This window comes from Boleophthalmus pectinirostris, unplaced genomic scaffold (assembly GCF_026225935.1).
Source record: "Boleophthalmus pectinirostris isolate CB_2022bp ecotype Guang Dong unplaced genomic scaffold, ASM2622593v1 HiC_scaffold_13, whole genome shotgun sequence".
NCBI classification, from domain to species: domain Eukaryota; kingdom Metazoa; phylum Chordata; class Actinopteri; order Gobiiformes; family Gobiidae; genus Boleophthalmus; species Boleophthalmus pectinirostris.
The window spans coordinates 2,208,244-2,234,266 of record NW_026571036.1 but is presented as its reverse complement, the minus strand read 5'-3'; the positions used below and the strand labels follow the sequence as shown (position 1 = coordinate 2,234,266).

At 47.2% G+C, this 26,023-nt stretch overlaps 1 protein-coding gene across 12 annotated transcripts in view; it reads left to right on the top strand.

Annotated features, from left to right (window-relative positions):
* Positions 1-25,535, top strand: part of asap2b (ArfGAP with SH3 domain, ankyrin repeat and PH domain 2b) — a 43,078-nt gene extending 17,543 nt beyond the window's left edge. For 4 of the 12 annotated variants that reach the window (XM_055149791.1, XM_055149788.1, XM_055149792.1 and 1 more), the window contains exons 6-29: positions 30-79; positions 1,218-1,347; positions 3,868-3,953; positions 4,049-4,124; positions 5,837-5,923; positions 8,159-8,259; positions 9,293-9,362; positions 9,615-9,701; positions 13,655-13,742; positions 14,021-14,069; positions 14,493-14,659; positions 16,212-16,345; positions 17,608-17,702; positions 17,848-18,037; positions 18,161-18,246; positions 18,745-18,860; positions 18,977-19,044; positions 19,536-19,643; positions 19,740-20,073; positions 21,011-21,112; positions 21,281-21,506; positions 21,887-21,989; positions 24,235-24,357; positions 24,915-25,535. In XM_055149791.1, the coding sequence (XP_055005766.1) occupies positions 30-79; positions 1,218-1,347; positions 3,868-3,953; positions 4,049-4,124; positions 5,837-5,923; positions 8,159-8,259; positions 9,293-9,362; positions 9,615-9,701; positions 13,655-13,742; positions 14,021-14,069; positions 14,493-14,659; positions 16,212-16,345; positions 17,608-17,702; positions 17,848-18,037; positions 18,161-18,246; positions 18,745-18,860; positions 18,977-19,044; positions 19,536-19,643; positions 19,740-20,073; positions 21,011-21,112; positions 21,281-21,506; positions 21,887-21,989; positions 24,235-24,357; positions 24,915-24,989 (2,751 nt within the window). In that variant the 3' untranslated portion in view covers positions 24,990-25,535. Of the gene's footprint in view, positions 1-29; positions 80-1,217; positions 1,348-3,052; positions 3,086-3,572; positions 3,601-3,867; positions 3,954-4,048; positions 4,125-5,836; positions 5,924-8,158; positions 8,260-9,292; positions 9,363-9,614; positions 9,702-13,654; positions 13,743-14,020; positions 14,070-14,492; positions 14,660-16,211; positions 16,346-17,607; positions 17,703-17,847; positions 18,038-18,160; positions 18,247-18,744; positions 18,861-18,976; positions 19,045-19,535; positions 19,644-19,739; positions 20,074-21,010; positions 21,113-21,280; positions 21,507-21,886; positions 21,990-24,234; positions 24,358-24,914 lie in introns of those variants that run through there. The other 8 variants (XM_055149794.1, XM_055149793.1, XM_055149797.1 and 5 more) reach the window with 8 other exon arrangements.
* Positions 25,536-26,023: the final 488 nt, after the last annotated feature.

The following is a 26,023-nucleotide window of genomic DNA, read 5'->3' as shown; positions in this document are numbered from 1 at the left end:
CTCCTCGTGTTTCCTCCGTTTCTCCTCAGGACCTGAAGAAACCGTTCGATAAAGCCTGGAAGGACTACGAGGCCAAACTGTGAGATCCTCCACATCTGTAGACCTGGTTTAGGCCTGGTTTAGTCTTGGTTTAGTTCTGTTTTAGACCTGGTTTAGTCCTGTTTTAGTTCTGTTTTAGTTCTGTTTTAGACCTGGTTTAGTCCTGGTTTAGTCCTGGTTTAGACCTGGTTTAGTCCTGGTTTATCCTGGTTTAGTCCTGGTTTTAGTTCTGTTTAGACCTGGTTTAGTCTTGTTTTAGACCTGGTTTAGTCCTGGTTTAGTCCTGGTTTAGACCTGGTTTAGTCCTGGTTTAGTCCTGGTTTCCTGGTTTAGTCCTGTTTAGTCCTGGTTTAGTCCTGGTTTAGTCTGGTTTAGTCCTGGTTTAGACCTGGTTTAGTCCTGGTTTAGTCCTGGTTTAGACCTGGTTTAGTTCTGTTTTAGACCTGGTTTAGACCTGGTTTAATCTTGAATTTAGACCTGGTTTAGACCTGATTTAGACCTGATTTAGTCCCATTTTAGTCCTAGTTTAGACCTGGTTTAGACCAGGTTTAGACCTGGATTAGACCAGGTTTAGACCTGGTTTCGACCTGGTTTAGACCAGGTTTAGAGCTGGTTTAGACCTGGTTTAGAGCTGGTTTAGATCTGGTCAAGATTTGGTTTAGTACCAGTTTAGACCTGGTTTAGTCTTGGATTTAGACCTGGTTTAGACTCTGTTTGGACTCTGAATAGACCTGATTTAGTCCTGTTTTAGTCGTGCTTTAGATCGGGTTTAGAACTGGTTTAGACCTGATTTAGTCCCTTTTTAGTCCTAGTTTAGACCTGGTTAAGACCTGGTTTAGTACCGGTTTAGTCCTGGTTTAGTCCTGGTTTAGACCTGATTTAGTCTTGGATTTGGACCTAGTTTAGTCCTGGTTTAGTCCTGGTTTAGACCAGGTTTAGTCCTGGTTTAGTCCTGGTTTAGACCAGGTTTAGTCCTGGTTTAGTCCAGGTTTAGCCCTGGTTTAGTCCTGGTTTAGTCCAGGTTTAGTCCAGGTTTAGTCCAGGTTTAGTCCTGGTTTAGTCCAGGTATGATCCAGGTACCACTTTAAACATACAGTGTAAAGTTTCTCTCGTAGATTCAGTGACAAAAATTAAATTTAGAAAACAAAATAAAAGTAAAACTTTTGTTGATGTTTCAGGTCGAAGTTGGAGAAGGAAAAGAGAGAACACGCCAAACAACACGGAATGATCCGGACCGAGTTCAGCGGAGGAGAGATCGCAGAAGAGATGGAGAAAGAAAGACGAGTGTTCCAGATGCAGATGTGTGAGGTAAAGAGAGAAGAGAGAAAGACGAGTGTTCCAGATGCAGATGTGTGAGGTAAAGAGAGAGAGAGAGAAAGACGAGTGTTCCAGATGCAGATGTGTGAGGTAAAGAGAGAGAAGAGAGAAAGACGAGTGTTCCAGATGCAGATGTGTGAGGTAAAGAGAGAGAGAGAGAAAGACGAGTGTTCCAGATGCAGATGTGTGAGGTAAAGAGAGAGAAGAGAGAAAGACGAGTGTTCCAGATGCAGATGTGTGAGGTAAAGAGAGAGAGAGAGAAAGACGAGTGTTCCAGATGCAGATGTGTGAGGTAAAGAGAGAGAGAGAGAAAGACGAGTGTTCCAGATGCAGATGTGTGAGGTAAAGAGAGAGAAGAGAGAAAGACGAGTGTTCCAGATGCAGATGTGTGAGGTAAAGAGAGAGAAGAGAGAAAGACGAGTGTTCCAGATGCAGATGTGTGAGGTAAGAGAGAGAGAGAGAAAGACGAGTGTTCCAGATGCAGATGTGTGAGGTAAAGAGAGAGAAGAGAGAAAGACGAGTGTTCCAGATGCAGATGTGTGAGGTAAAGAGAGAGAGAGAGAGAAAGACGAGTGTTCCAGATGCAGATGTGTGAGGGTAAGAGAGAGAGAGAGAGAAAGACGAGTGTTCCAGATGCAGATGTGTGAGGTAAAAGAGAGAGAGAGAGAAAGACGAGTGTTCCAGATGCAGATGTGTGAGGTAAAGAGAGAGAGAGAGAAAACGAGTGTTCCAGATGCAGATGTGTGAGGTAAAGAGAGAGAAGAGAGAGAGAAAGACGAGTGTTCCAGATGCAGATGTGTGAGGTAAAGAGAGAGAGAAGAGAGAAAGACGAGTGTTCCAGATGCAGATGTGTGAGGTAAAGAGAGAGAGAGAGAGAAAGACGAGTGTTCCAGATGCAGATGTGTGAGGTAAAGAGAGAGAAGAGAGAAAGACGAGTGTTCCAGATGCAGATGTGTGAGGTAAAGAGAGAGAAGAGAGAGAAAGACGAGTGTTCCAGATGCAGATGTGTGAGGTAAAGAGAGAGAAGAGAGAAAGACGAGTGTTCCAGATGCAGATGTGTGAGGTAAAGAGAGAGAGAGAGAAAGACGAGTGTTCCAGATGCAGATGTGTGAGGTAAAGAGAGAGAAGAGAGAGAAAGACGAGTGTTCCAGATGCAGATGTGTGAGGTAAAGAGAGAGAGAGAGAGAAAGACGAGTGTTCCAGATGCAGATGTGTGAGGTAAAGAGAGAGAGAGAGAAAGACGAGTGTTCCAGATGCAGATGTGTGAGGTAAAGAGAGAGAAGAGAGAAAGACGAGTGTTCCAGATGCAGATGTGTGAGGTAAAGAGAGAGAGAGAGAAAGACGAGTGTTCCAGATGCAGATGTGTGAGGTAAAGAGAGAGAAGAGAGAAAGACGAGTGTTCCAGATGCAGATGTGTGAGGTAAAGAGAGAGAGAGAGAAAGACGAGTGTTCCAGATGCAGATGTGTGAGGTAAAGAGAGAGAGAGAGAAAGACGAGTGTTCCAGATGCAGATGTGTGAGGTAAAGAGAGAGAGAGAGAAAGACGAGTGTTCCAGATGCAGATGTGTGAGGTAAAAAGAGAGAGAGAAAGAGAAAGACGAGTGTTCCAGATGCAGATGTGTGAGGTAAAGAGAGAGAAGAGAGAAAGACGAGTGTTCCAGATGCAGATGTGTGAGGTAAAAGAGAGAGAAGAGAAAGAAAGACGAGTGTTCCAGATGCAGATGTGTGAGGTAAAGAGAGAGAGAGAGAAAGACGAGTGTTCCAGATGCAGATGTGTGAGGTAAAGAGAGAGAAGAGAGAAAGACGAGTGTTCCAGATGCAGATGTGTGAGGTAAAGAGAGAGAAGAGAGAAAGACGAGTGTTCCAGATGCAGATGTGTGAGGTAAAGAGAGAGAAGAGAGAAAGACGAGTGTTCCAGATGCAGATGTGTGAGGTAAAGAGAGAGAAGAGAGAGAAAGACGAGTGTTCCAGATGCAGATGTGTGAGGTAAAGAGAGAGAGAGAGAGAAAGACGAGTGTTCCAGATGCAGATGTGTGAGGTAAAGAGAGAGAAGAGAGAAAGACGAGTGTTCCAGATGCAGATGTGTGAGGTAAAGAGAGAGAGAGAGAGAAAGACGAGTGTTCCAGATGCAGATGTGTGAGGTAAAGAGAGAAGAGAGAGAAGGACGAGTGTTCCAGATGCAGATGTGTGAGGTAAAGAGAGAGAAGAGAGAGAAAGACGAGTGTTCCAGATGCAGATGTGTGAGGTAGAAGAGAGAGAGAGAGAGAAAGACGAGTGTTCCAGATGTGAGAGAGAGAGAGAGAAGAGAGAGAGGAGAGAGAGAGAAGAGAGAAAGAGAGAGAAAGAAGAGAGAGAGAGAGAGAGAAGACAGAAAGAGAACGAGAGAGAGAGAAAGAGAGAGAGAGAGAGAGAAGAGAGAGAAAAAGAAGAGAGAAGAGAGAGAAAGAGAGAGAGAAAAGAGAAGAGAGAGAAAAGAGAAGGTGGAGATATAATAAAATCTTTTTTTTTTCAGTATTTAATCAAAGTGAACGAGATCAAAGTGAAGAAAGGAGTCGACTTTTTACAAAACCTCATCAAATATTTCCACGCACAGTGCAAGTCAGTACTACTACAAATACTACTACAAAGTACTACTACTAGTAGTACTACTACTACTAATATTTCTAATACTTCTTGTTGTGTTTTTGTTTCAGTTTTTTTCAGGACGGACTTAAGGCCGTCGAGAACCTGAAACCTTCAGTGGAGAAACTCGCCACAGACCTGAGCACAGTGAGTCCTGGTCTAGTCCTGGTTTAGTCCTGGTCTAGTCCTGGTCTAGTCCTGGTCTAGTCCTGGTCTAGTCCTGGTCTAGTCCTGGTCTAGTCCTGGTTTAGTCTGGTTTAGTCCTGGTTTAGTCCTGGTTTTAGTCCTGTCTAGTCTGGTCTAAGTCCTGGTCTAGTCCTGGTTTAGTCCTGGTTTATCCTGGTTCTAGTCCTGGTTTAGTCCTGGTTCTAGTCCTGGTCTAGTCCTGGTCTAGTCTAGTCCTGGTCTAGTCCTGGTCCTAGTCCTGGTTAGTCCTGGTTTAGTCCTGGTCTAGTCCTGGTCTAGTCCTGGTCTAGTCCTGGTCTAGTCCTGGTTTAGTCCTGGTCTAGTCCTGGTTTAGTCCTGGTCTAGTCCTGGTCTAGTCTGGTTAGTCCCTGGTTAGTCCTGGTCTAGTCTGTCTATCCTGGTCTAGTCCTGTCTGGTCTAGTCTGGTTTAGTCTGGTCTAGTCCTGGTCTAGTCCGTCGTCTAGTCTGGTGGTCTAGTCTGTTTAGTCCTGGTCTAGTCCTGGTCTAGTCCTGGTCCTGTTAGTCCTGGTCTAGTCCTGGATCTAGTCCTGGTTTAGTCTGGTTTAGTCCTGGTCTAGTCCTGGTCTAAGTCCTGGTCTAGTCTGGTCTAGTCCTGGTCTAGTCCTGGTTTAGTCCTGGTTAGTCCTGGTTTAGTCCTGGTCTAGTCCTGGTCTAGTCCTGGTCTAGTCCTGGTTTAGTCCCTGGTTAGTCCCTGGTTGAGTCCTGGTTGAGTCCTAGTCCTGGTTTTAGTCCTGGTCTAGTCCTGGTCTAGTCCTTTAGTCCTTCGTCTAGTTCTGGTTTAGTCTTGGTCTAGTCCTGGTCTAGTCCTGGTTAGTCCCTAGTCTGGTTTAGTCCTGGTCTAGTCCTGGTCTAGTCCTGGTCTAGTCCTGGTTTAGTCCTGGTTAGTCTAGTCTCTGGTCCTGGTTTAGTCCTGGTCTAGTCCTGGTCTAGTCCTGGTCTAGTCCTGGTCTAGTCTAGTCCTGTCTAGTCTGGTCTAGTCCTGGTTTAGTCCTGGTTTTAGTCCTGGTCTAGTCCTGGTCTAGTCCTGGTCTAATCCTGGTTATCTGTCCGTCCTGGTCTAGTCCTGGTTTTAGTCTGGTCTAGTCTGGTCTCTTAGTCTGGTCTAGTCCTGGTCTAGTCCTGTCTAGTCCTGGTTTAGTCCTGGTTTAGTCCTGGTCTAGTCCTGGTCTAGTCCTGGTTTAGTCCTGGTCTAGTCCTGGTTTAGTCCTGGTTCAGTCCTGGTCTAGTCCTGGTCTAGTCCTGGTCCTGTTCTAGTCCTGGTCTAGTCCTGGTCTAGTCCTGGTCTAGTCCTGGTCTAGTCCTGGTTTAGTCCTGGTCTAGTCCTGGTCTAGTCCTGGTTTAGTCCTGGTCTAGTCCTGGTCTAGTCCTGGTTAGTCCTGGTCTAGTCCTGTCTAGTCCTGGTCTAGTCCTGTTTAGTCCTGGTCTAGTCCTGTCTAGTCCTGGTTTAGTCCTGGTTTAGTCCTGGTCTAGTCTGGTCTAGTCCTGGTTTAGTCCTGGTCTAGTCCTGGTCTAGTCCTGGTCTAGTTCTGTTTAGTCCTGGTCTAGTCCTGGTCTAGTCCTGGTTTAGTCCTGGTCTAGTCCTGGTCTAGTCCTGGTCTAGTTAGTCTGGTCTAGTCCTGGTCTAGTCCTGGTCTAGTTCTGGTTTGTTTCAGATTAAACAGGGGCAGGACGCTGAGAGGAAACAGTTGGTGCAGCTCAGAGACGTCCTGAAGACCTCACTACAGACGGAGAGTAAAGAGGTAAACCTGATGCCCTCCCGCTGTGCCCCTGATGCCCTCCCGCTGTGCCCCTGATGCCCTCCCGCTGTGCCCCTGATGCCCTCCCACTATTTCGTTCGTTCATTTGTTTTTCAAAATAAAACCAAAAAGAAGAAAACGGAAAAAATTTTTAAATTATTTTCTTCATTATTTGTCTCCAAAACCAAAACTGCGATGTCGGACTTTTGCACCACATACGGACCAGACCAGGACTAAACCAGGACTAAACCAGGACTAATCTGGTTTGAGTCCTGGTTTCAGTCCTGATCACATGATCAGGTGCACCTTCGGACCCATCCCAAGAGTCCTGTTTTAGTCCTGGTTTAGACCCAGTTTAGACCTGTTTTAGATCTAGTTTAGACCTGTTTTAGACTGGTTTAGACCTGGTTTAGTCCCGGTTTAGACCTGTTTTAGTCCTGATGTACATCTAGTTTAGACTTGGTTCAGTTTAGTCCTGTTTTAGACCTAGTTTAGACCTGATTTACTCCTGGATTACATCTGGTTTACATCTAGTTTAGACCTGGTTTATTTTAGTCCTGGTTTAGATCGTTTTAGACCTGGTTTAGTTTAGACCTTTAGACCTTTAGTCCTGACCTGGTTTAGTCCTGGTTCAGTCCTGGTTTAGTCCTGGTTCAGTTCGGCATCGCAGTTTAAGTCACGGAAAAAGGGAAACGTCCATTATCCATTTTTTTCATTTTGGTTTTGGAGACAAATAATGTAGAAAATAGTTGGGTTTTTTTTTTCATGTTCTTATTTTGGTCACCCCCGTGTGTGTCAGGTCCCCTCCCTCCCCGTGTGTGTCAGGCCCTCCCGTGTGTGTCAGGTGCCCTCCCCGTGTGTGTCAGGTGTCCCCTGCCCTGCCCTCCCGTGTGTGTCAGGTGCCCTCCCCCTCCCCGTGTGTGTCAGGTGCCCTCCCCCTGTGTGTCAGGTGCCCCGTGTGTGTCAGGTGCCCTCCCCGTGTGTGTCAGGTGCCCTCCCCGTGTCAGGTGCCCTCCCTCCCCGTGTGTGTCAGGTCCCTCCCTCCCCGTGTGTGTCAGTGTCAGGTGCCCTCCCTCCCCGTGTGTGTCAGGTGCCCTCCCCGTTTGTGTGTCAGGTCCCTCCCCGTGTGTGTCATGTGTGTCAGGTGCCTCCCCAGGTCCCTCCCCGTGTGTGTCAGGTGCCCTCCCCGTGTGTGTCAGGTCCCCTCCCCGTGTGTGTCAGGTGCCCTCCCCGTGTGTGTCAGGTGCCCTCCTCCCCCCGTGTGTGTGTCAGGTGCCCTCCCCGTGTGTGTCATGTCAGGTGCCCTCCCGTGTGTGTCAGGTGTGGTGCCCTCCCTGTGTGTCAGGTGCCCTCCCTCCCCGTGTGTGTGTCGTGTGTCAGGTGCCCGTGTGTGTCAGGTGCCCTCCCTCCCCGTGTGTGTCAGGTGCCCTCCCCGTGTGTGTCAGGTGCCCTCCCCGTGTGTGTCAGGTGCCCTCCCCGTGTGTGTCAGGTCCCCTCCCTCCCCGTGTGTGTCAGGTGCCCTCCCTCCCTCCCCGTGTGTGTCAGGTGCCCTCCTCCCCGTGTGTGTCAGGTGCCCTCCCTCCCCGTGTGTGTCAGGTGCCCTCCTCCGTGTGTGTCAGGTGCCGTCCCCGTGTGTGTCAGGTCCCCGTGTGTGTCAGGTACCCTCCCCGTGTGTGTCAGGTGCCCTCCCTCCTCGTGTGTGTCAGGTGCCCTCCCGTGTGTGTCAGGTGCCCTCCCCGTGTGTGTCAGGTGCCCCCCTCCCCGTGTGTGTCAGGTGCCTCCCGTGTGTGTCAGGTGCCCAGGTCCCTCCCCGTGTGTGTCAGGTGCCCCGGTGTGTCTCCCCGTGTGTGTCAGGTGCCCTCCCTCCCCTGTGTCGTGTGTGTGTCAGGTGCCCTCCCGTGTGTGTCAGGTGCCCTCCCGTGTGTTGTCAGGTGCCCTCCCCCCGTGTGTGTCAGGTGTCCCCTCCCCGTGTGTCAGGTGCCCTGTGTGTGTCAGGTGCCCTCCCGTGTGTGTCAGGTGCCCTCCCCGTGTGTGTCAGGTGCCCTCCCCGTGTGTGTCAGGTGCCCTCCCGTGTGTCAGGTGCCCTCCCCAGGTGCCCTCCCCGTGTGTGTCAGGTGCCCTCCCGTGTGTGTCAGGTGCCCTCCCCGTGTGTGTCAGGTGCCCTCCCGTGTGTGTCAGGTGCCCTCCCTGTGTGTGTCAGGTGTTCAGTGTGTCAGGTCTTGATCAGTGTTCGCTTAGGATTCTCAGAAGCAGAACTCGGGCTACAGTCTTCACCAGCTCCAGGGGAACAAAGCTCACGGCACCGAGCGCTCGGGCGTCTTGTACAAGAGGAGCGAAGGGTGAGACTTTAGTCCTGGTGTAGTCCTGGTTTAGTCCTGGTTTAGTCCTGGTTTAGACTTGGTTTAGTCTTGGGTTTAGTCTCAGTTTAGACCTGGTTTAGTCCTGGTTTAGTCTGGTTTAGTCTGGTTTAGTCGGGTTTAGTCTGGTTTAGTCTCGGTTTAGTCTTGGGTTTAGTCTCAGGTTTAGTCTCGGTTTAGTCTGTTTAGTCCTGGTTTAGTCTTGGGTTTAGTCTCGGTTTAGTCCTGGTTTAGTCCGGTTTTAGTAGGTCCTGGTTTAGTCTGGTTTAGTCCTGGTTTAGTCAGGTTTAGTCCTGGTTTAGTCCTGGTTTAGTCTGGTTTAGTCCTCCTGGTTTAGTCGTCCTGGTTTAGTCCCTGTTAGTCCTGGTTTAGTCCTGGTTTAGTCCTGGTTTAGTCCTGGTTTAGTCCTGACTTGGTCCTGGTTAGTCCTGACTTGGTCCTGGTTTAGTCCTGGTTTAGTCCTGGTTTAGTCCTGACTTGGTCCTGGTTTAGTCCTGGTTAGTCCTGGTTTAGTCCCTAGTCCTGGTTTAGTCCTGGTTTAGTCCTGACTTGGTCCTGGTTTAGTCCTGGTTTAGTCCTGGTTTAGTCCTGGTTTAGTCCTGGTTTAGTCCTGACTTGGTCCTGGTTTAGTCCTGGTTTAGTCCTGGTTTAGTCCTGACTTGGTCCTGTTTAGTCCTGGTTTAGTCCTGGTCCTGGTTTAGTCCTGACTTGGTCCTGGTTTAGTCCTGGTTTAGTCCTGACTTGGTCCTGGTTTAGTCCTGGTTTAGTCCTGGTCTAGTCCTGGTTTAGTCCTAGTCCTGGTCTAGTCCTGGTTAGTCCTGAGTCCTGGTTAGTCCTGGTTTAGTCCTGATTTAGTCCTGGTTAGATTTGGTCCTGGTTTAGTCCTGGTTTAGTCCTGGTTAGTCCTGGTCCTGGTTAGTCCTGGTAGTCCTAGTCCTGGTAGTCCTGGTTTAGTCCTGGTCTAGTCCTGGTTTAGTCCTGGTTTAGTCCTGACTTGGTCCTGGTCTCGTTTCAGTCTGAGGAGAGTTTGGCAGAAGAGGAAATGTTCGGTGAAAAACGGCTTCCTGACGATAAACCACGGAACGGTGAGAACGCCGCGCTCCTATTGGCTCTCTGCCGCTTAAACCCCGCCCACTCGCCCTTATGCCCCGCCTCCTGCACGAATAACCTGCTCCTATTGGCTGTGTGCATGCCAAGCCCCGCCCCCAGCATGTTTATCCACGACAAACACCACCACAGAACACTTCTACGTGCACGTCATGTTTTATTTTCATTTCATTGGTTTATTTTTATTTATTTTGTTTTTTTGTTGTTTTTTTTTCTTTTTATTTCTGAAGTATTTTGAGGAGTCAGGAAGCGACCAATCACAGAGGCAGAGGAGAAAGAGGAGGCGGAGCTTAAGGAGGAGGAGGACGAGGAAAAGGGTGAAGCAAAGTGTGAAAAAAAAACACATTTGGGGGATTTTTTTCACACATTATTGAACTCTAATTTATTTCATTTTTTTTTTTTTTATTTAGATATTTTAGTAATTTTTTATTTATTTATTTTTATTTATTTTTTTATTTTTTTGCATGTGAAATAACCCGTTTTCCCCGTCGTGGTGGTGGACTTTTGCTAACCCAGTGTTTGCAGGTTGTCATGGTTTTAATTAACTTTTCAGCATGTTCTAAAGATTTGTGATGTGGTTTTGGTTTTTGTTTTTTACGTTAAAGGTGCACTATGTAACTTTTCTCGTGAAGAGTCCATCAAATGCCTGAAATGTTCCACAGTGTGACATTAAACAGCTCTACTTTACTTTTTTTTAACTTCCAGGTGGTTTTGTTGCTCATATTTTGACATTCTGACTGTGAGTGGCATCGCTTCTCCACAGATCTGACTTATAACTTTAGTCTCCATAAGGATAGAAATGCCGTACTGTGGAGCTTTTCAGGCAGAGTAATAATATCTTCATAGAGAAAAGCGTCTGACGGACCTTCCACCAGAAAATGTACAAAATACACCTGTAAGTGTGAAAATTATTGCCAAACTAAACGTGATCGTCCAATCAGATTCATTTATTTCAGTGATGTGTGTGAAACGAGGAAGCTCATTGGTCCCCATCATTTACAAATAAAATAACATTTTTCTCTGCTCAGATGAGAGAAATAAACAATAAACAATAAAATGAGAAAACTGTTTATTTCAGTGTCAAACAAAACAGATTTTGACCCTTATTTCAATTTTGATATTTTGTTCTCTCTTCACGTGTGTCCCGCGTCCGCGCACACGTGTGTCCCGCGTCCGCGCACACGTGTGTCCCATGCGTAGGAGCATATGGACTGTAAAAGTGACAGGTGAATAGTCACTTTTTCACCTGGATCACACACACAGGTGTTTGTTTAAACTGTATCAGACACACACTGGTGTTCTTCTGACTCAGGTGTGAAAGGCTCGTGCTGAAACTTTGATCTGAACTGTTTCTTTAGACGTTCTTGGAGTCAGAGCTAAAATAATCTTGACAGTAAGTGTGAAGAATCCCTCGGTCGTCCAGGTAGAATCCATGGAGAGGAGAAAATTCAGTTTGTCGACTGGACAAAAGTTTGTTAGTGGTTGAAGATGTTTTGCAGCTCATCCAAACTGCTTCTTCAGTTCTGGTCAGAATGTTTGACAGTGAGTCTGGTCCTGACCAGGTTTGGTTCTGGGTTCTTTTTACTCCAGCAGCTCAGGTCACCTCTGGTCACTCTGGTGGAACAGAGGCTTTGATGAGCCTGGACTGGCCAAATACGTCAGGCTTTTACTTTAGCTCGCTTCATGGAAAAACCCCTGGAGATTTTATTTCACTATTTTCTCCATAAATAAATTCCTGTTCCTGATGTTGAATTCTGCTCCAAACTCCCTCCAACAACTGCAGATCTCAATGAGCTTCATGTGACTGTGGTGATGTCACACATAAAGTCTGTGGTGAAGAGTGTGGTGAAGAGTGTGATGAAGAGTGTGGTGAAGAGTGATGAAGAGTGTGGTGAAGAGTGTGGTGAAGAGTGTGGTGAAGAGTGTGGTGAAGAGTGTGTGAAGAGTGTGGTGAAGAGTGGTGAAGAGTGTGATGAAGAGTGTGGAAGAGTGTGGTGAAGAGTGTGAAGAGCGTGATGAAGAGCGTGATGAAGAGTGTGGTGAAGAGTGTGGTGAAGAGTGATGAAGAGCGTGATGAAGAGCGTGGTGAAGAGTGTGGTGTGTGATGAAGAGTGTGGTGAAGAGTGTGGTGAAGAGTGTGGTGAAGAGAGTGATGAAGAGTGTGATGAAGAGTGTGGTGAAGAGTGTGGTGAGAGTGGTGAAGAGTGTGGTGAAGAGTGTGGTGAAGAGTGTGGTGAAGAGTGTGTTGAAGAGTGTGGTGAAGAGTGTGGTGAAGAGTGTGGTGAAGAGAGTGGTGAAGAGTGTGATGAAGAGTGTGGTGAAGAGTGTGGTGAAGAGTGTGTGAAGAGTGTGTGAAGAGTGTGGTGGAGAGTGTGTGAAGAGTGTGTGAAGAGTGTGTGAAGAGTGTGTGAAAGAGTGTGGTGAAGAGTGTGATGAAGAGTGTGGTGAAGAGTGTGGTGAAGAGTGTGGTGAAGAGTGTGGTGAAGAGTGTGAAGAGTTGTGAAGAGTGTGTTGAAGAGTGTGGTGAAGAGTGTGGTGAAGAGAGTGATGAAGAGCGTGATGAAGAGTGGTGATGAAGAGTGTGATGAAGAGTGTGGTGAAAGAGTGTGTTGAAGAGTGTGTTGAAGAGTGTGGTGAAGAGCGTGTTGAAGAGTGTGATGAAGAGTGTGGTGAAGAGTGATGAAGAGGTGATGAAAGAGTGTGAATGAATGAAGAGTGTGATGAAGAGTGTGGTGAAAGAGTGTGGTGAAGAGAGTGTGATGAAGAGTGTGTGAAGAGTGTGGTGAAGAGTGTGTGAAGAGTGTGGTGAAGAGTGTGGTGGAGAGTGAAGAGTGTGGTGAAGAGTGTGGTGAAGAGTGTGGTGAAGAGTGAAGAGTGTGATGAAGAGTGTGGTGAAGAGTGTGATGAAGAGTGTGGTGAAGAGTGTGGTGAAGAGTGTGGTGAAGAGTGTGGTGAAGAGTGTGGTGAAGAGTGTGGTGAAGAGTGTGGTGAAGAGTGTGGTGAAGAGTGTGGTGAAGAGTGTGATGAAGAGTGTGATGAAGAGTGTGGTGAAGAGTGTGTTGAAGAGTGTGGTGAAGAGTGTGATGAAGAGTGTGATGAAGAGTGTGGTGAAGAGTGTGTTGAAGAGTGTGGTGAAGAGTGTGTGAAGATGAAGAGTGAAGAGTGTGGTGAAGAGTGTGGTGAAGAGTGTGGTGAAGAGTGTGGTGAAGAGTGTGGTGAAGAGTGTGATGAAGAGTGTGGTGAAGAGTGTGGTGAAGAGTGTGATGAAGAGTGTGATGAAGAGTGTGGTGAAGAGTGTGGTGAAGAGTGTGGTGAAGAGTGTGTGTTGAAGAGTGTGGTGGAGAGTGTGTGAAGAGTGTGGTGAAGAGTGTGTGGTGAAGAGTGTGGTGAAGAGTGTGGTGAAGAGTGTGTGAAGAGGTGAAGAGTGTGGTGAAGAGTGAAGAGTGGTGAAGAGTGTGTGAAGAGTGTGGTGAAGAGTGTGGTGAAGAGTGTGATGAAGAGTGTGTTGAAGAGTGTGTTGAAGATGTGTGTGGTGAAGAGTGTGGTGAAGAGTGGTGGTGAAGAGTGTGATGAAGAGTGTGGTGATGAAGAGTGTGTGAAGAGTGTGATGAAGAGTGTGGTGAAGAGTGTGGTGAAGAGTGTGGTGAAGAGTGTGATGAAGAGTGTGGTGAAGAGTGTGAGATGAAGAGTGTGGTGTGATGAGAGTGTGATGAAGAGTGTGTGAGGTGGTGAAGAGTGTGAGAGTGTGGTGAAGAGTGTGGTGAAGAGTGTGAAGATGAAGAGTGTGGTGAAGAGTGTGTGGTGAAGAGTGTGTGTGTGAAGAGTGTGATGAAGAGTGTGTGTGTGAAGAGTGTGGTGAAGAGTGTGTGAAGAGTGTGATGAAGAGTGTGGTGAAGAGTGTGGTGAAGAGTGTGTGAAGAGTGTGGTGATGAGTGTGATGAAGAGTGTGGTGAAGAGTGTGATGAAGAGTGTGGTGAAGAGTGTGGTGAAGAGTGTGATGAAGAGTGTGGTGAAGAGTGTGGTGAAGAGTGTGATGAAGAGTGTGTTGAAGAGTGTGGTGGAGAGTGTGATGAAGAGTGTGATGAAGAGTGTGGTGAAGAGTGTGAAGAGTGTGGTGAAGAGTGTGATGAAGAGTGTGGTGAAGAGTGTGGTGAAGAGTGTGGTGAAGAGTGTGGTGAAGAGTGATGAAGAGTGTGATGAAGAGTGTGATGAAGAGTGTGATGTTGTCTGTGGGTCTCATGTTTCGTGTTCCCTGTTTTTTGTCTGTCAGGCGAATCGACCTCCTGCCAAACTGAACCTGCTCACCTGTCAGGTCAAGAGGAACCCCGACGAGAAGAAAAGCTTCGACCTCTTCTCCCGTAAGACCCCACCCTGTAGACCTGGTTTAGTCCTGGTTTAGATCTGGTTTAGACCTGGTTTAGACCTGGTTTAGTCCTGGTTTAGTACTGGCGACCGCATGCTGTATCTAAAAACAAAAACTGTGCAAAAGAAGAAAGAGATCCGCACTGCTTCAAAGAACTGCAGTGCGGATCTCTTTCTTCTTTCCTCTTGTAGACCTGGTTTAGACCTGGTTTAGTCCTGGTTGAGTCCTGGTCCAGTCCTGGTTCAGGTTTACAGCAGTTTTCTTGTTTTTCAGACGACAGAACGTATCACTTCCAGACAGAAGATGAAGCCGAGTGTCAGATGTGAGTTTCAGTTTGTTTTTGTTTTTTCTGGCCTTTCTCCTCAGCTGGATCTTCTTGGTGCCAGAGTTCACACCTGATTTAGTCCTGGTTTAATCCTGGTTCTGACCCGGGTTCTGGTGTCCTCAGTTGGATCTCAATGCTCCTGAACAGTAAGGAGGAGATGTTAGTCCTGGTTTAGTCCTGGTTCAGTCCTGGTTCAGACCTGGTTCAGTCCTGGTTCAGACCTGGTTCAGTCCTGGTTCTGACCCAGTCTCTGGTCTCCTCAGTTGGATCTCGGTTCTTCAGAACAGTAAGGAGGAGATGTTAGTCCTGGTTCTGTCTTGGTTCTGTCTTTAGTCCTGTTTTAGTCCTGGTTCTGTCCTGGTTTAGTCCTGATCCAGTCTGGTTTTGTCCTGGTTCTGACCCGGGTTCTGGTCTCCTCAGTTGGATCTCGGTTCTCCAGAACAGTAAGGAGGAGGCGTTGAACAAAGCGTTTAAAGGAGATCAGGACGAGGAGGAGAACAACATCGTGCAGGAGTTGACCAGAGCCATCGTGGGCGAAGTGCGGAGGATGAGCGGGAACGACCAGTGCTGCGACTGCGGCGCCGCAGGTCAGGACCCGGTTTAGTCTGGGTTTAGTCGGTTTTAGTCTGGGTTTAGACTGGGTTTAGTCTGGGTTTAGACTGGGTTTTAGTCTGGTTTTAGTCTGGTTTTAGTCTGTTTTAGTCCTGGGTTTAGACTGGGTTTTAGTCTGGGTTTTAGTCTGGTTTTAGTCTGGGTTTAGTCTGGGTTTAGACTGGGTTTAGTCTGGTTTTAGGGTTTAGTCTGGGTTTAGACTGGGTTTAGTCTGGGATTAGTCTGGGTTTAGTCTGGGTTTAGACTGGGTTTTAGTCTGGGTTTTAGTCTGGTTTTAGTCAGGGTTTAGTCTAGGTTTTAGTCTGGGTTTAGTCTGGGATTTAGTCTGGTTTAGTCTGGGTTAGTTTAGACTGGGTTTTAGTCTGGTTTTTAGTTCTGGGTTTCTGGTTTAGACTGGTTTTAGTCTGGGTTTAGACTGGTTTTAGTCTGGGTTTTAGTCTGGGTTTAGACTGGGTTTAGTCTGGGATAGTCTGGGTTTTGGGTTTTAGTCTGGGATTTAGTCTGGGTTTAGCTGGGTTTTTAGTCTGGGATTTAGTCTGGGTTTAGTCTGGTTTAGACTGGGTTTAGTCTGGTTTTAGTCTGGTTTTAGTCTGGTTTTAGTCAGGGTTTAGTCTAGGTTTAGTCTGGGTTTAGTCTGGGATTTGTCTCCATTTAGTCTTGGTTTTAGTTTGGGTTTAGTTTCAGTTTTAGTCTGGGTCTGTTTTAGGTTTTAGTCTGGCCTTATTCTGGATTTTTATCTAGGTTTTAGTCTTGGTTTAGTTTGGGTTTAGTCTGGGTTTAGTCTGGGTTTAGTCTGGGATTAGTCTGGGTTTTAGTCTGGGTTTAGTCTGGGTTTTAGTCTGGTTTTAGTCTGGTTTTAGTCAGGGTTTAGTCTAGGTTTTAGTCTAGGTTTAGTTTGGTTTTAGTCTGGGTTTAGTCCAGGTTTAGTCTGGTTTTATTCTGGTTTTAGTCTGGGTTTAGTCTGGGTTTTAGTTTACATTTAGTCTACATTTAGTCTGGGTTTATTCTAGGTATTAGTCTAGGTTTAAGTCTGGTTTAGACTGGGTTTATTCTGGATTTTAATCTAAATTTTAGTCTGGGTTTAGTCTAGTTTTAGTTTGGTTTTAGTCTGGGTTTTAGTCTGGGTTTAGTCTAGGTTTTAGTCTAGGTTTTAGTCTGGGTTTTAGTCTGGGTTTAGTCTAGGTTTTAGTCTAGGTTTTAGTCTGGGTTTAGTCTAGGTTTTAGTCTAGGTTTTAGTCTGGGTTTAGTCTGGGTTTTAGTTTGGGTTTAGTTTGGGTTTAGTCTGGTTTTAGTCCAGGTTTAGTCTGGGATTAGTCTGGGTTTAGACATCGTCCACTCCTGGTCCCGGTCCTGGTCCTGGTCCTGGTCCGGTCCTGGTCCTGGTCCTGGTCCTGGTCCTGGTCCTGGTCCCTGGTCCTGGTCCGGTCCTGGTCCTGGTCCTGGTCCTGGTCCTGGTCCGGTCCTGGTCCCGGTCCTTGTCCGGTCCTGGTCCCGGTCCGGTCCTGGTTCAGACTCTTCTCTCTTCAGGTCCGTCGTGGCTCAGCACAAACCTGGGCGTGTTGATCTGTATCGAGTGTTCTGGGATCCACAGGGAGATGGGAGTTCACTTCTCCAGGATCCAGAGTCTGGACCTGGACGTGCTGGGGACCTCAGAGCTGCTGGTCAGTCTCACCGGCGCCAAAACCTGCACCAAAACCTGCACCAAAACCTGCACCAAAACCTGCACCAAAACCTGCACCAAAACCTCAAAAACCTGCACCAAAACCTGTCCAAAACCTCACCAAAGCCTTTCCAAATCCTGGCCAAAGCCTGCACCAAACCTGCACTAAAACCTGACTACAACTTTACCAAAACCTGCACCAAAGCCTTACCTAAACCTGCACTAAAACCTCACCAAAACCTCACTGAAACCTGGAAACATTTTTTACCAAACCTTGCCAAAACCTCCACCAAAGCCTCCACAAAATCTGACCAAAACCTCACCTCAGCCACACCAAAACCTCATCAAAACCTCACCAAAACCTGCACCAAATCCTGACTAAAACCTCACCAAAACCTCACCAAAACCTGCACCAAAACCTGCATCAAAATCTCAGCAAAACCTCACCAAGACCTCACAGAAACTTTACCAAAATCACACCAAACCTCAATAAAATATGCACCCAAACATCACCAAACCTGCACCAAAACCTGACTAAAACCTCACCAAAACCTGCACCAAAGCCTTACCTAAACCTGCACTAAAACCTCACCAAAACCTCACTGAAACCTGGAAACATTTTTTACCAAACCTTGTTAAAACCTCACCAAAGCCTCTGCAAAATCTGACCAAAACCTCACCAAAACCTCATCAAAACCTCATCAGAATCTGACCTAAACGTGCACCAAAACCTCACCAAAACCTGGCCAAAACTTAAAAAAAAAAACCTCACCAAAAACCTCATTAAAACCGGGCCAAAACCTCACTGAAAACTCAATAAAACCTCACCAAAATCTGACCAAAATTACACCAAAACCTGACCAAAACCTGCATCAAAATCTCATAAAAACCTCACCAAAATTGGACCAAAACCTGGCCAAAACCTCACCAAAACCAAAACCTGCACCAGAACCTTCACTGCTTGCTTTTATTCTTTTATTGGTGAACATGAACATTTTCAGACCAAAATGTCGAGCCTCACAGCAGCAGGTTCAGAGACACGAGCCACGATTTTTCAATAGAAAGTGAAATAGACAGAGCAGGAAGTGTGCCCGTGCTCACTTCCTGTTTGGAACGCAGCGTCTCACGGGTTCATTTATTTATAAAGTCTGTGTTCTGCTCTGACCACCACGTTTTACTTTGAAACTTTCTGACCCTGTAACGCTTTATTTTGAAATTGTACTGTGGTGTTTTATTTTGAAATGGTGTTGTGTTGTGTTGCAGTTGGCCAAAAACGTGGGGAATTCGAGTTTTAACGAGATCCTGGAGGCGGATCTGGAGGGACAGGACGGGTCCAAACCGCACAGCTCCAGCGACATGTGAGTCTCACTCTGCCCAAGTTTAAATATATCAGACTGAATCGGGCTAAAAACAAGAGCTGCCAGACTCACTGAGAAAAAATACTACTACTGCTACTGTGGGTACTACTACTAATACTACTACCCCCGTGTACTTGTACTTCAGGCAGAGCCGTAAAGACTTCATCACGGCGAAGTACGTGGAGCGGCGGTTCGTGCTGCGCCTGCACCCTGAGCCCAGCAGGAGGCAGCAGCAGCTCTACGACGCCGTCCGGACCCGCGACATCCTCGGACTCATCCAGGTCTACGCCGAGGGAGCCGACCTGCTGGAGTCTATCCCCCAACCCAACGAGCACGTGAGCAAGACCAGGACCTGGACTGGACCTGGACTGGACCTGGACTGGACTGGACTGGACTGGATCTGGACTGGACCTGGACCTAGACTGGACCAGTTCTGACCCAGGTCTGTCTGTACTCAGGAGCCCGGGGAGACGGTTCTTCATCTCGCCGTCCGGATGGTCGACAGAAACTCTCTGCACATCGTGGACTTCCTCGCTCAGAACAGGTAAGACCAGACCTGGTCCAGACCTGGTCCAGACCTGGTCCAGACCTGGTCCAGACCTGGTCCAGACCTGGTCCAGACCTGGGGCCTCTGTGTAGGAGTCGTCTTAAATGAGAGCGTCATCCTTGTTGTGGCGTCCAGAGGCGTCACACAGACTCCAGATTTATAAAAGTCTCTCTCTGTGTCTCCAGCTGCAGTCGAGTTTTTTCATCATCAGAGTTTTGGTCCCAGACACAGACTGAGGTTTATAAAAGTATAAATGTGTCACGACGTGGACTGAACGAAACTCAGCGCTGCACCGGGAAAGTGCAGACTCAGACTCGTGCGCAGACACGTGCGCAGACTCGTGCGCAGACTCGTGCGCAGACTCGTGCGCAGACACGTGCGCAGACACGTGCGCAGACACGTGCGCAGACACGTGCGCAGACACGTGCACAGACTCTGGAGCTCGTTGTTTCAAAAGTTTAATCTCTGTTCATTTCTGCTCGTTTCTGTTTTCAGCACAAACTTGGACAAACAGACGAGTCGAGGTTCGTCTGCGCTGCACTACTGCTGTTTAACCGACAACAGCGAGTGTCTCAAACTCCTGCTGCGAGGACGAGCCTCTGTCGACATACGTGAGTACTACTACTGCAAGTACTGATACTGATACTGCAAGTACTACTAGTACTACTATTACTACTATTAAAACTACTATGACTAGTACTACAATAACTTGCTGGTGTTTTTTCAGTGAACGATGCTGGAGAGACGCCGCTGGACCTCGCACGACGCCTCAGACACACTCAGTGTGAAGAACTGGTAACTCTGCTCTTCCTCCTCATCCTCCTCATCTCTCTCTGCAGTACTGTGACAGTACTGTGACAGTACTTTGACAGTACTTTGACAGTACTGCAGCTGACACAGTACTATTTGACAGTACTTTGACAGTACTTTGACAGTACTTTTTCATAGTACTTTGACAGCACTTGACAGTACTCTGACAGTACTTTACAGTACTTGACAGTACTTTGACAGTATTGATAGTACTTTGTACTAGTACTTTGACAGTACTTTTTCATAGTACTTTGACAGTACTTTACAGTATTTGTAGTACTTGACAGTACTTTACATTTAGTACTTTGACAGTACTTTGACAGTATTTTTTTAGTACTTTGACAGTACTTTGACTTGGACTTTAGTACTTTGACAGTATTTGTTGGTAGTACTTTGACAGTACTTTGACAGTATTTGTTGATAGTACTTTGACAGTATTTGTTGGTAGTACTTGACAGTATTTTATTGTGGTGCAGTTGACGCAGGCGCAGAGCGGGAAGTTTAACGTTCATGTTCATGTGGAGTACGAGTGGAGACTCCAGAACGAAGATCTGGACGAGAGCGAAGACGAGATGGAGGACAAGGTCAGGGGTCACAGGGCTCCTGGGGTCAGAGGTCATAGGGGTCAGAGAAGTGTTGTGTACTTGTACATTTATCAGTCTCTTGTACTTCCTCCACAGCCCATCCCCAACCGCCGAGAGGAACGCCTCCAGGACCCGCCCCCAGAGCGCCCCTGTGACCTCCGACCCTGTGACCTCCGACCCGACCCGCGCTCTGACCCGCGCCCCGACCGTCCCGTGAGCTGCTTCGTGCCCGGCAGCGCCCCCTCTCCGTCGGGGTTGGCGCTGTTGGCTCGAGACGCGGCGTCGCTGGTGAGGGACCGGCAGAGGGCGCCGTGTCCCAGTCTGATGATCAGCAACGAGACGTACGGCACCATGATGGAGCCGGGGGGCGGAGCCATGCCCCCGCTGCCCCCCAGAGCGCCACCCAGAGGTCAGAGCGGGCAGAGTCGGGGTAAAGAACGTTTCAGATTGGTTTGTTAGACTCAGACAAACTTTATTGATCCACAAAGGAATTTATTTGGACACAAGAGTCACACATCACAATAAAATATACTGTAAAATACCAAATAAACACCAGGTCCCCATTAAACACCAGGTCCCCATTAAACACCGAGGTCCCCTTTAAACACCGAGTCCCCTTTAAACACCGGGTCCCCTTTAAACACCGGGTTTCAATTAAACACCGAGTCCCCTTTAAACACAGAGTCCCCTTTAAACGGTCCCCTTTAAACACCGGGTCCCCTTTAAACGCCAGGTCCCCTTTAGTCCAAGTGTAGATTTTGATAAATATGTTTTAAAGAATTTGAGGAACAGATTGTATGTTTAGGTGTATCTGTGTGTGTTTGTGTGTGTGTTGTGTGTGTGTGTGTGTATGTGTGTGTGTGTGTGTGTGTGTGTGTGTGTGTGTGTGTGTGTGTGTGTGTGTGTGTGTGTGTGTGTGTGTGTGTGTGTGTGTTGTGTGTGTGTGTGTTGTGTGTGTGTGTGTGTGTGTGTCTGTGTTTGTGTGTGTCTGTGTGTCTGTGTGTTTGTGTGTGTGTGTGTGTTGTGTGTGTGTGTGTGTGTGTGTGTTGTGTGTGTGTTTGTGTGTGTGTGTGTGTGTGTGTTGTGTGTGTGTGTGTGTGTGTGTTGTGTGTGTGTGTGTGTTGTGTGTGTGTTGTGTGTGTGTTGTGTGTGTTTGTTGTGTGTGTGTTTGTGTGTGTGTGTTGTGTGTGTGTTTGTGTGTGTGTGTTGTGTGTGTGTGTGTGTGTGTGTGTTTGTGTGTGTGTGTGTGTGTGTGTGTGTGTGTGTGTGTGTGTGTGTGTGTGTGTGTGTGTGTATCCGTGTGTGTGTTTGTGTGTGATTGTTTATTTGTTTGTGGATTGTCACTCGTGTCCTCGTCTCCGTCTCAGTTCCGGGTCCCAGGGTGTTGCCGATGGAAACGGTGGGACGCCAGCGCTCGTCCTCTGACCCCAGCGAGCCCCTCCCCCCCGACAGGAACAACTCCATGTATGGTGAGCACTTCCTCCTCTCGCCGGAACGACCAGAAACGAAGGCAGCAGCAAAGTTTAGCTCGAGAAACAAAGAGCAGCGCTTCACCCGATGACATCACAGGGTGTAACAGAGTGTTGTGAGTGGTGCTAACCTCTCTCTCTCTCTCTGTCTGTCTGTGTGTCTCTCAGTTCTCCCGGCGGCGCCCCCCCCTCCGCCTCCACCGACCTTTAAATCGGCCAAAAACATGCCCCTCCCGCCGCCGCCGCTGCCGCACTTCAAGGCCCCGCCCCCTCCGGCGTACAAAGCTCCGCCTCTTCCTCCGCCAGTCCCGAGTCACCAGACCAAACCCGGACCCATGTCCCCCAAGTCGCCCAAGTCCCCCAAGTCCCCGACCTCTGCCTCAACGAAGAGAAGGTAAGACCAGGACTGGACTGGAACTGGACCGGGACTGAACCGGGACTGAACCAGGACTGGACTAAACTGGACCGGGACTGAACCAGGACTAAACCAGGACTGGACTGAACTGGACCGGGACTGAACCAGGACTAAACCAGGACTGGGACTGGATCGGGACTGGACCAGGACTGGACAAGGTCTAAGCCAGGACTGGACCAGAACTGAACCAGAACTGAACCAGAACCAGGACTGGACCAGAATCAGAATTGAACCAGGATTGGCCCGGCACTGGACCGGGACTGGACCGGGTCTGGATCAAGACTGGAACAGGACTGGACAAGATCTAAACCAGGACTGGACCAGGATTGAACCAGGTCTAACCTCGTTGTGTCCCTCAGCTCGGGGCCGGACCGACCTCCCGTCAGATCCGGCTCAAAGCGAAGCTCCGCCTCCCTGAAGAGTCCGGCTCCTCCCACTCCCAAACCCCGGACCACCTTCTCCGTGAGTGTCCCGCCGCCGTGGCAGAGTGGTTAGCCCGTCCTCCCGTCGGCCAGGAGGTTGTGGGTTTGACTCTTAGACTGTATAAAAGAAGTGGACTAAAGGAACGTGCGAGGTGTTTAACCCACTGACGCCGGACGCTGCGCAGCGCTGAGTCTCCTGTCGGTGTCTGGATTGTCTGGTGATCAGCGTAACTGGTAAAGGAGGAACCACATCTGGAAGCATTGGGGGGCGTGTCCTCCTCTCGCTTCATTCACTCCCATAGAGACGCAAAACTGCCAGAGCTGCACTGTCGCGTTAAACCTTCTTTATCGTGGCGTTTTATTTCCCCATTGAAAAATAATCCAAATGTCCCAAACATGTTTCCATCAAGACCTGGTTTGAAGTAACAAACGTTGCTCTTTACTGCAGCGCATGAACGCGCTCAAACACTTGATCTGGTCGCTGTTCCAGACGCTCCTATAACAGGTGCCATATCACTATGTCATGTAACAAATAAACATGGTCAAACACAAATGTTGTCCGTGTCTTCACTGTCATTGTCACTGTCAGCATGTTTATTTGTTACACGACATAGCGACATGGCACCTGTTATAGGAGCGTCTGGAACAGGGAACAGATCAAGTGTTTGAGCTGCGTTCATGCGCTGCAGCAGGGGTGTCAAACTCATTTTGGTCCGGGGGTCGTGTCCAACCGACTCTGATCCTAAAGGGGCCAGATCAGAAAACTCATGTCATATAAACCATAAAAATAACAATAAGCTCAAATATTTGTGCAGAGAAACGCAAATCTACTACAGAAATCTTTTTTAATTGATGAACTCTTTCTTTTACAAAATATTATATTATGAACAACCTGAAACTTTAAGAAAAATGCAATTTCAACACAAAGTTTTAACATGAACTTGTCTGTAAACAGGAATAAGTCAATTTTTCTTGTAAAATCCTGCACTCGGCTCCACTTTTCTCATGTTGTACATTTTTCTGATGAGGGTGTCACGGTCAACAGTCAAAACGATCGTCCTTTAAGAGCGTTTGGAAAGAGACAAGTCTTCATTTGTGCTGCTCTGGTGGGAGGGGCCACGTACAGAGACGCTGATATGCTCAGCGACGCAGAAAATTACAAATATTTTAATAGAAAATATAATTAAAATATTTTAGTAGAAAATCAGCCGAGGGCCAGATTAAAGGTCTTGGAGGGCCGGATCTGGCCCCCGGGCCGTATGTTTGACACCTGTGCGCTGCAGTAAAGCACAACGTTTGTTACTTCAAACCAGGTCTTGATGGAAACATGTTTGGGACATTTGGATTATTTTTCAATGGGGAAATAAAACGCCACGATAAAGAAGGTTTAACGCGACAGTGCAGCTCTGGCAGTTTTGCGTCTCTGTGGGAGTGAATGAAGCGAGAGGAGGACACGCCCCCCGATGCTTCCAGATGTGGCTCCTCCTTTACCAGTTACACTGATCGTCAGACAATCCAGACACCGACAGGAGACTCAGCGCTGCGCAGCGTCCGGCGTCAGTGGGTTAAACCATGTGCTCGCCCGTGTAAATAAAATAATCTATAACTTAACTTAAATTAGTTTTGACGGGCAAGAATTTCACATTTGTCAAAAATGGGTGTTTACACGTCTGTACAGATTATTTAACTAAAAAAATCAGTTACCATCAGTTTATTTTATTTCTTTTATTTACCGGAAAAACTGGACATCGGGTCTTTTAAAGTCGATTGACAAACTTAAACTCTGAACGAACCTCGACGAACTGTAAACGAACCTCTATCTCTATATTTTAAAACGAATAAAACAAATTAAAAAGTACAACAACCCGAAAAAAACAAGTTAAAGTTGTTAAATGCACAACAAATCCACAAACAAAATATCAGGGTCCAATAATAGTTTTATTAAATGTTTGATCCACTTGTTAAATCCGTGGATCTGGTTAAGTCCCGGAAAAGTCGTGCTGTGATTGGATAATTTTAAATGTCACTCAAACCCGACGCTTAGCAACGAAACACACCAGCTGTCAATCAAACCTGTTGCTAACGGTAGTGGGAGGGGCCTCGTGGAATAGAGGCGTCTGATTGGTCGGTTATTTATGTTCATATCTTGATTTAGGGACAAAATAGAGAAATGGAAAATTCCGGATTCTGTGTCGCGGGTTCATAAGAACATTTTAAGACGTGGAGCGCGTTGACTCGGTCCGTTCCAGCCGGAGTTTTGAGTTTTGAGTCTCGTGTTTGTTCAGCAGAAGCAGAAACCTCAGCGGGTCGTGGCGATTTACAACTGCTCCGCCGATAATCCGGACGAGCTCACCTTCATCGAGGGAGAGGTGATCGTCGTGGAGGGAGAGGAGGACCCCGAGTGGTGGGTGAGTACCAGGACCAGGACCAGGACCAGGACCAGGACCAGGAGACCAGGACCAGAACCAGGAGCAGGAGAAGACCTGAACTAGACAAGTACTAAAACTTGACTGAACCAGGACTAAACCAGGACTGAACCAGAATTAAAACGAGACTAAAATAGGACTAAAACAGGACTGAACCAGGACTGAACCAGGTCTAAACCAGGTCTAAACCAGGTCTAAACCAGGACTAAAACAGGCCTGAACCAGGACTGAACCAGGACTGAACCAGGTCTAAACCAGGACTAAAACAGAACTGAACCAGGTCTCAACCAGGTCTAAACCAGGACTAAAACAGGCCTGAACCAGGACTGAACCAGGACTAAAACAAGACTAAACCGGGGGATGAGATTCATCACATCGAGGACGTCACGAATTGCGTACCCCCGCTTAAAAAAATTCCCACTACATCACTGACTAGGACTAGACCGGGACTAGACCAGGACTAAACCAGGACTAAACCAGACTGAACCAGGACTTTATTGTTCCTGTTGTATTAAGAGAATTGTTTGTTTTCATTTCAGATCGGACACATCGAGAGCGATCCGAGTCGGAGGGGCGTGTTTCCCGTCACGTTTGTCCATTTTATTACGGAATAAAACACTGGACTAAAGCAGGACTAAACCAGAACTAAACCAGGACTAGACCAGGACTAAACCAGGACTACATTGGGTCTAAACCGGGTTTAATAAATGAACCCAGTGTTGTTTAAATACAGTGTTTACCTCCATCTGGTGGACACAGGCGGTACTGCAGTTCATATGGAAAAATCAAATTTAGTTTAAACGTGGAGGATTTGTTTTAACTTTTTTTTTTTTATATATATATAAAACAACGTTAATTCTGTATTTATGACTAAACCAGGTCTAAACCAGGTCTGAACGGCAGCGCCTTCACGTAAATGAGACTCAGACTTTAGTGATTCTGAGAGATTTTAAATATAATGTTTTGTATTTGTGGATTTTAAGATTATGAATGAATGAATAAGAGTTGTTTGTTTTTTTTTTTTTTGACTGAAGCTGCGTCACAGGTGGAGTCTGGGTCAAAGGTCAAATCTCCGTTAACGTGTTTTATATATTTTTTTATTTCACTGTTGGTTTTGGGGCGTCTCTGTTCTGATCCTCATTAAACTTTTCAAAATAAAACCACGTCTGTGTCTTTTACTTTTGTTTAAGCACATACGTTAGAACAGCACATCCGGGAACTTGGCCGATGAGAGACGTTCCCGCCCTTTTCTGGGGAAAACAAACGACTCCTCTCATGAACTTTAATGTAAATAATAAATGTAAATTACGGTCAATAAACATAATTCATACAGAACTCCAGGTGTAGATAATAGAAAATACACTAAATCAATATGACGACTCAATCCGTGACCATTTTGACGCTCGTTCACCGTGAAAGACACAAAAACTTAATTCAATTAATATGAAACCTGCCCCTTCAGTCTCACGTACAAAGAGCAACAGCTGCACTCAGAGCCACAAGAGTCACACTCGTACAGTGTTGGGGAGTAACAGATTACATGTACCAGAGTTACGTAATGGTCACATTTTTCTACAGCGCTTTTCTACTTTCAAGGCTCAAAGCTCTTTACAACAAGGAACCACTCACACATTCACACACACATTCA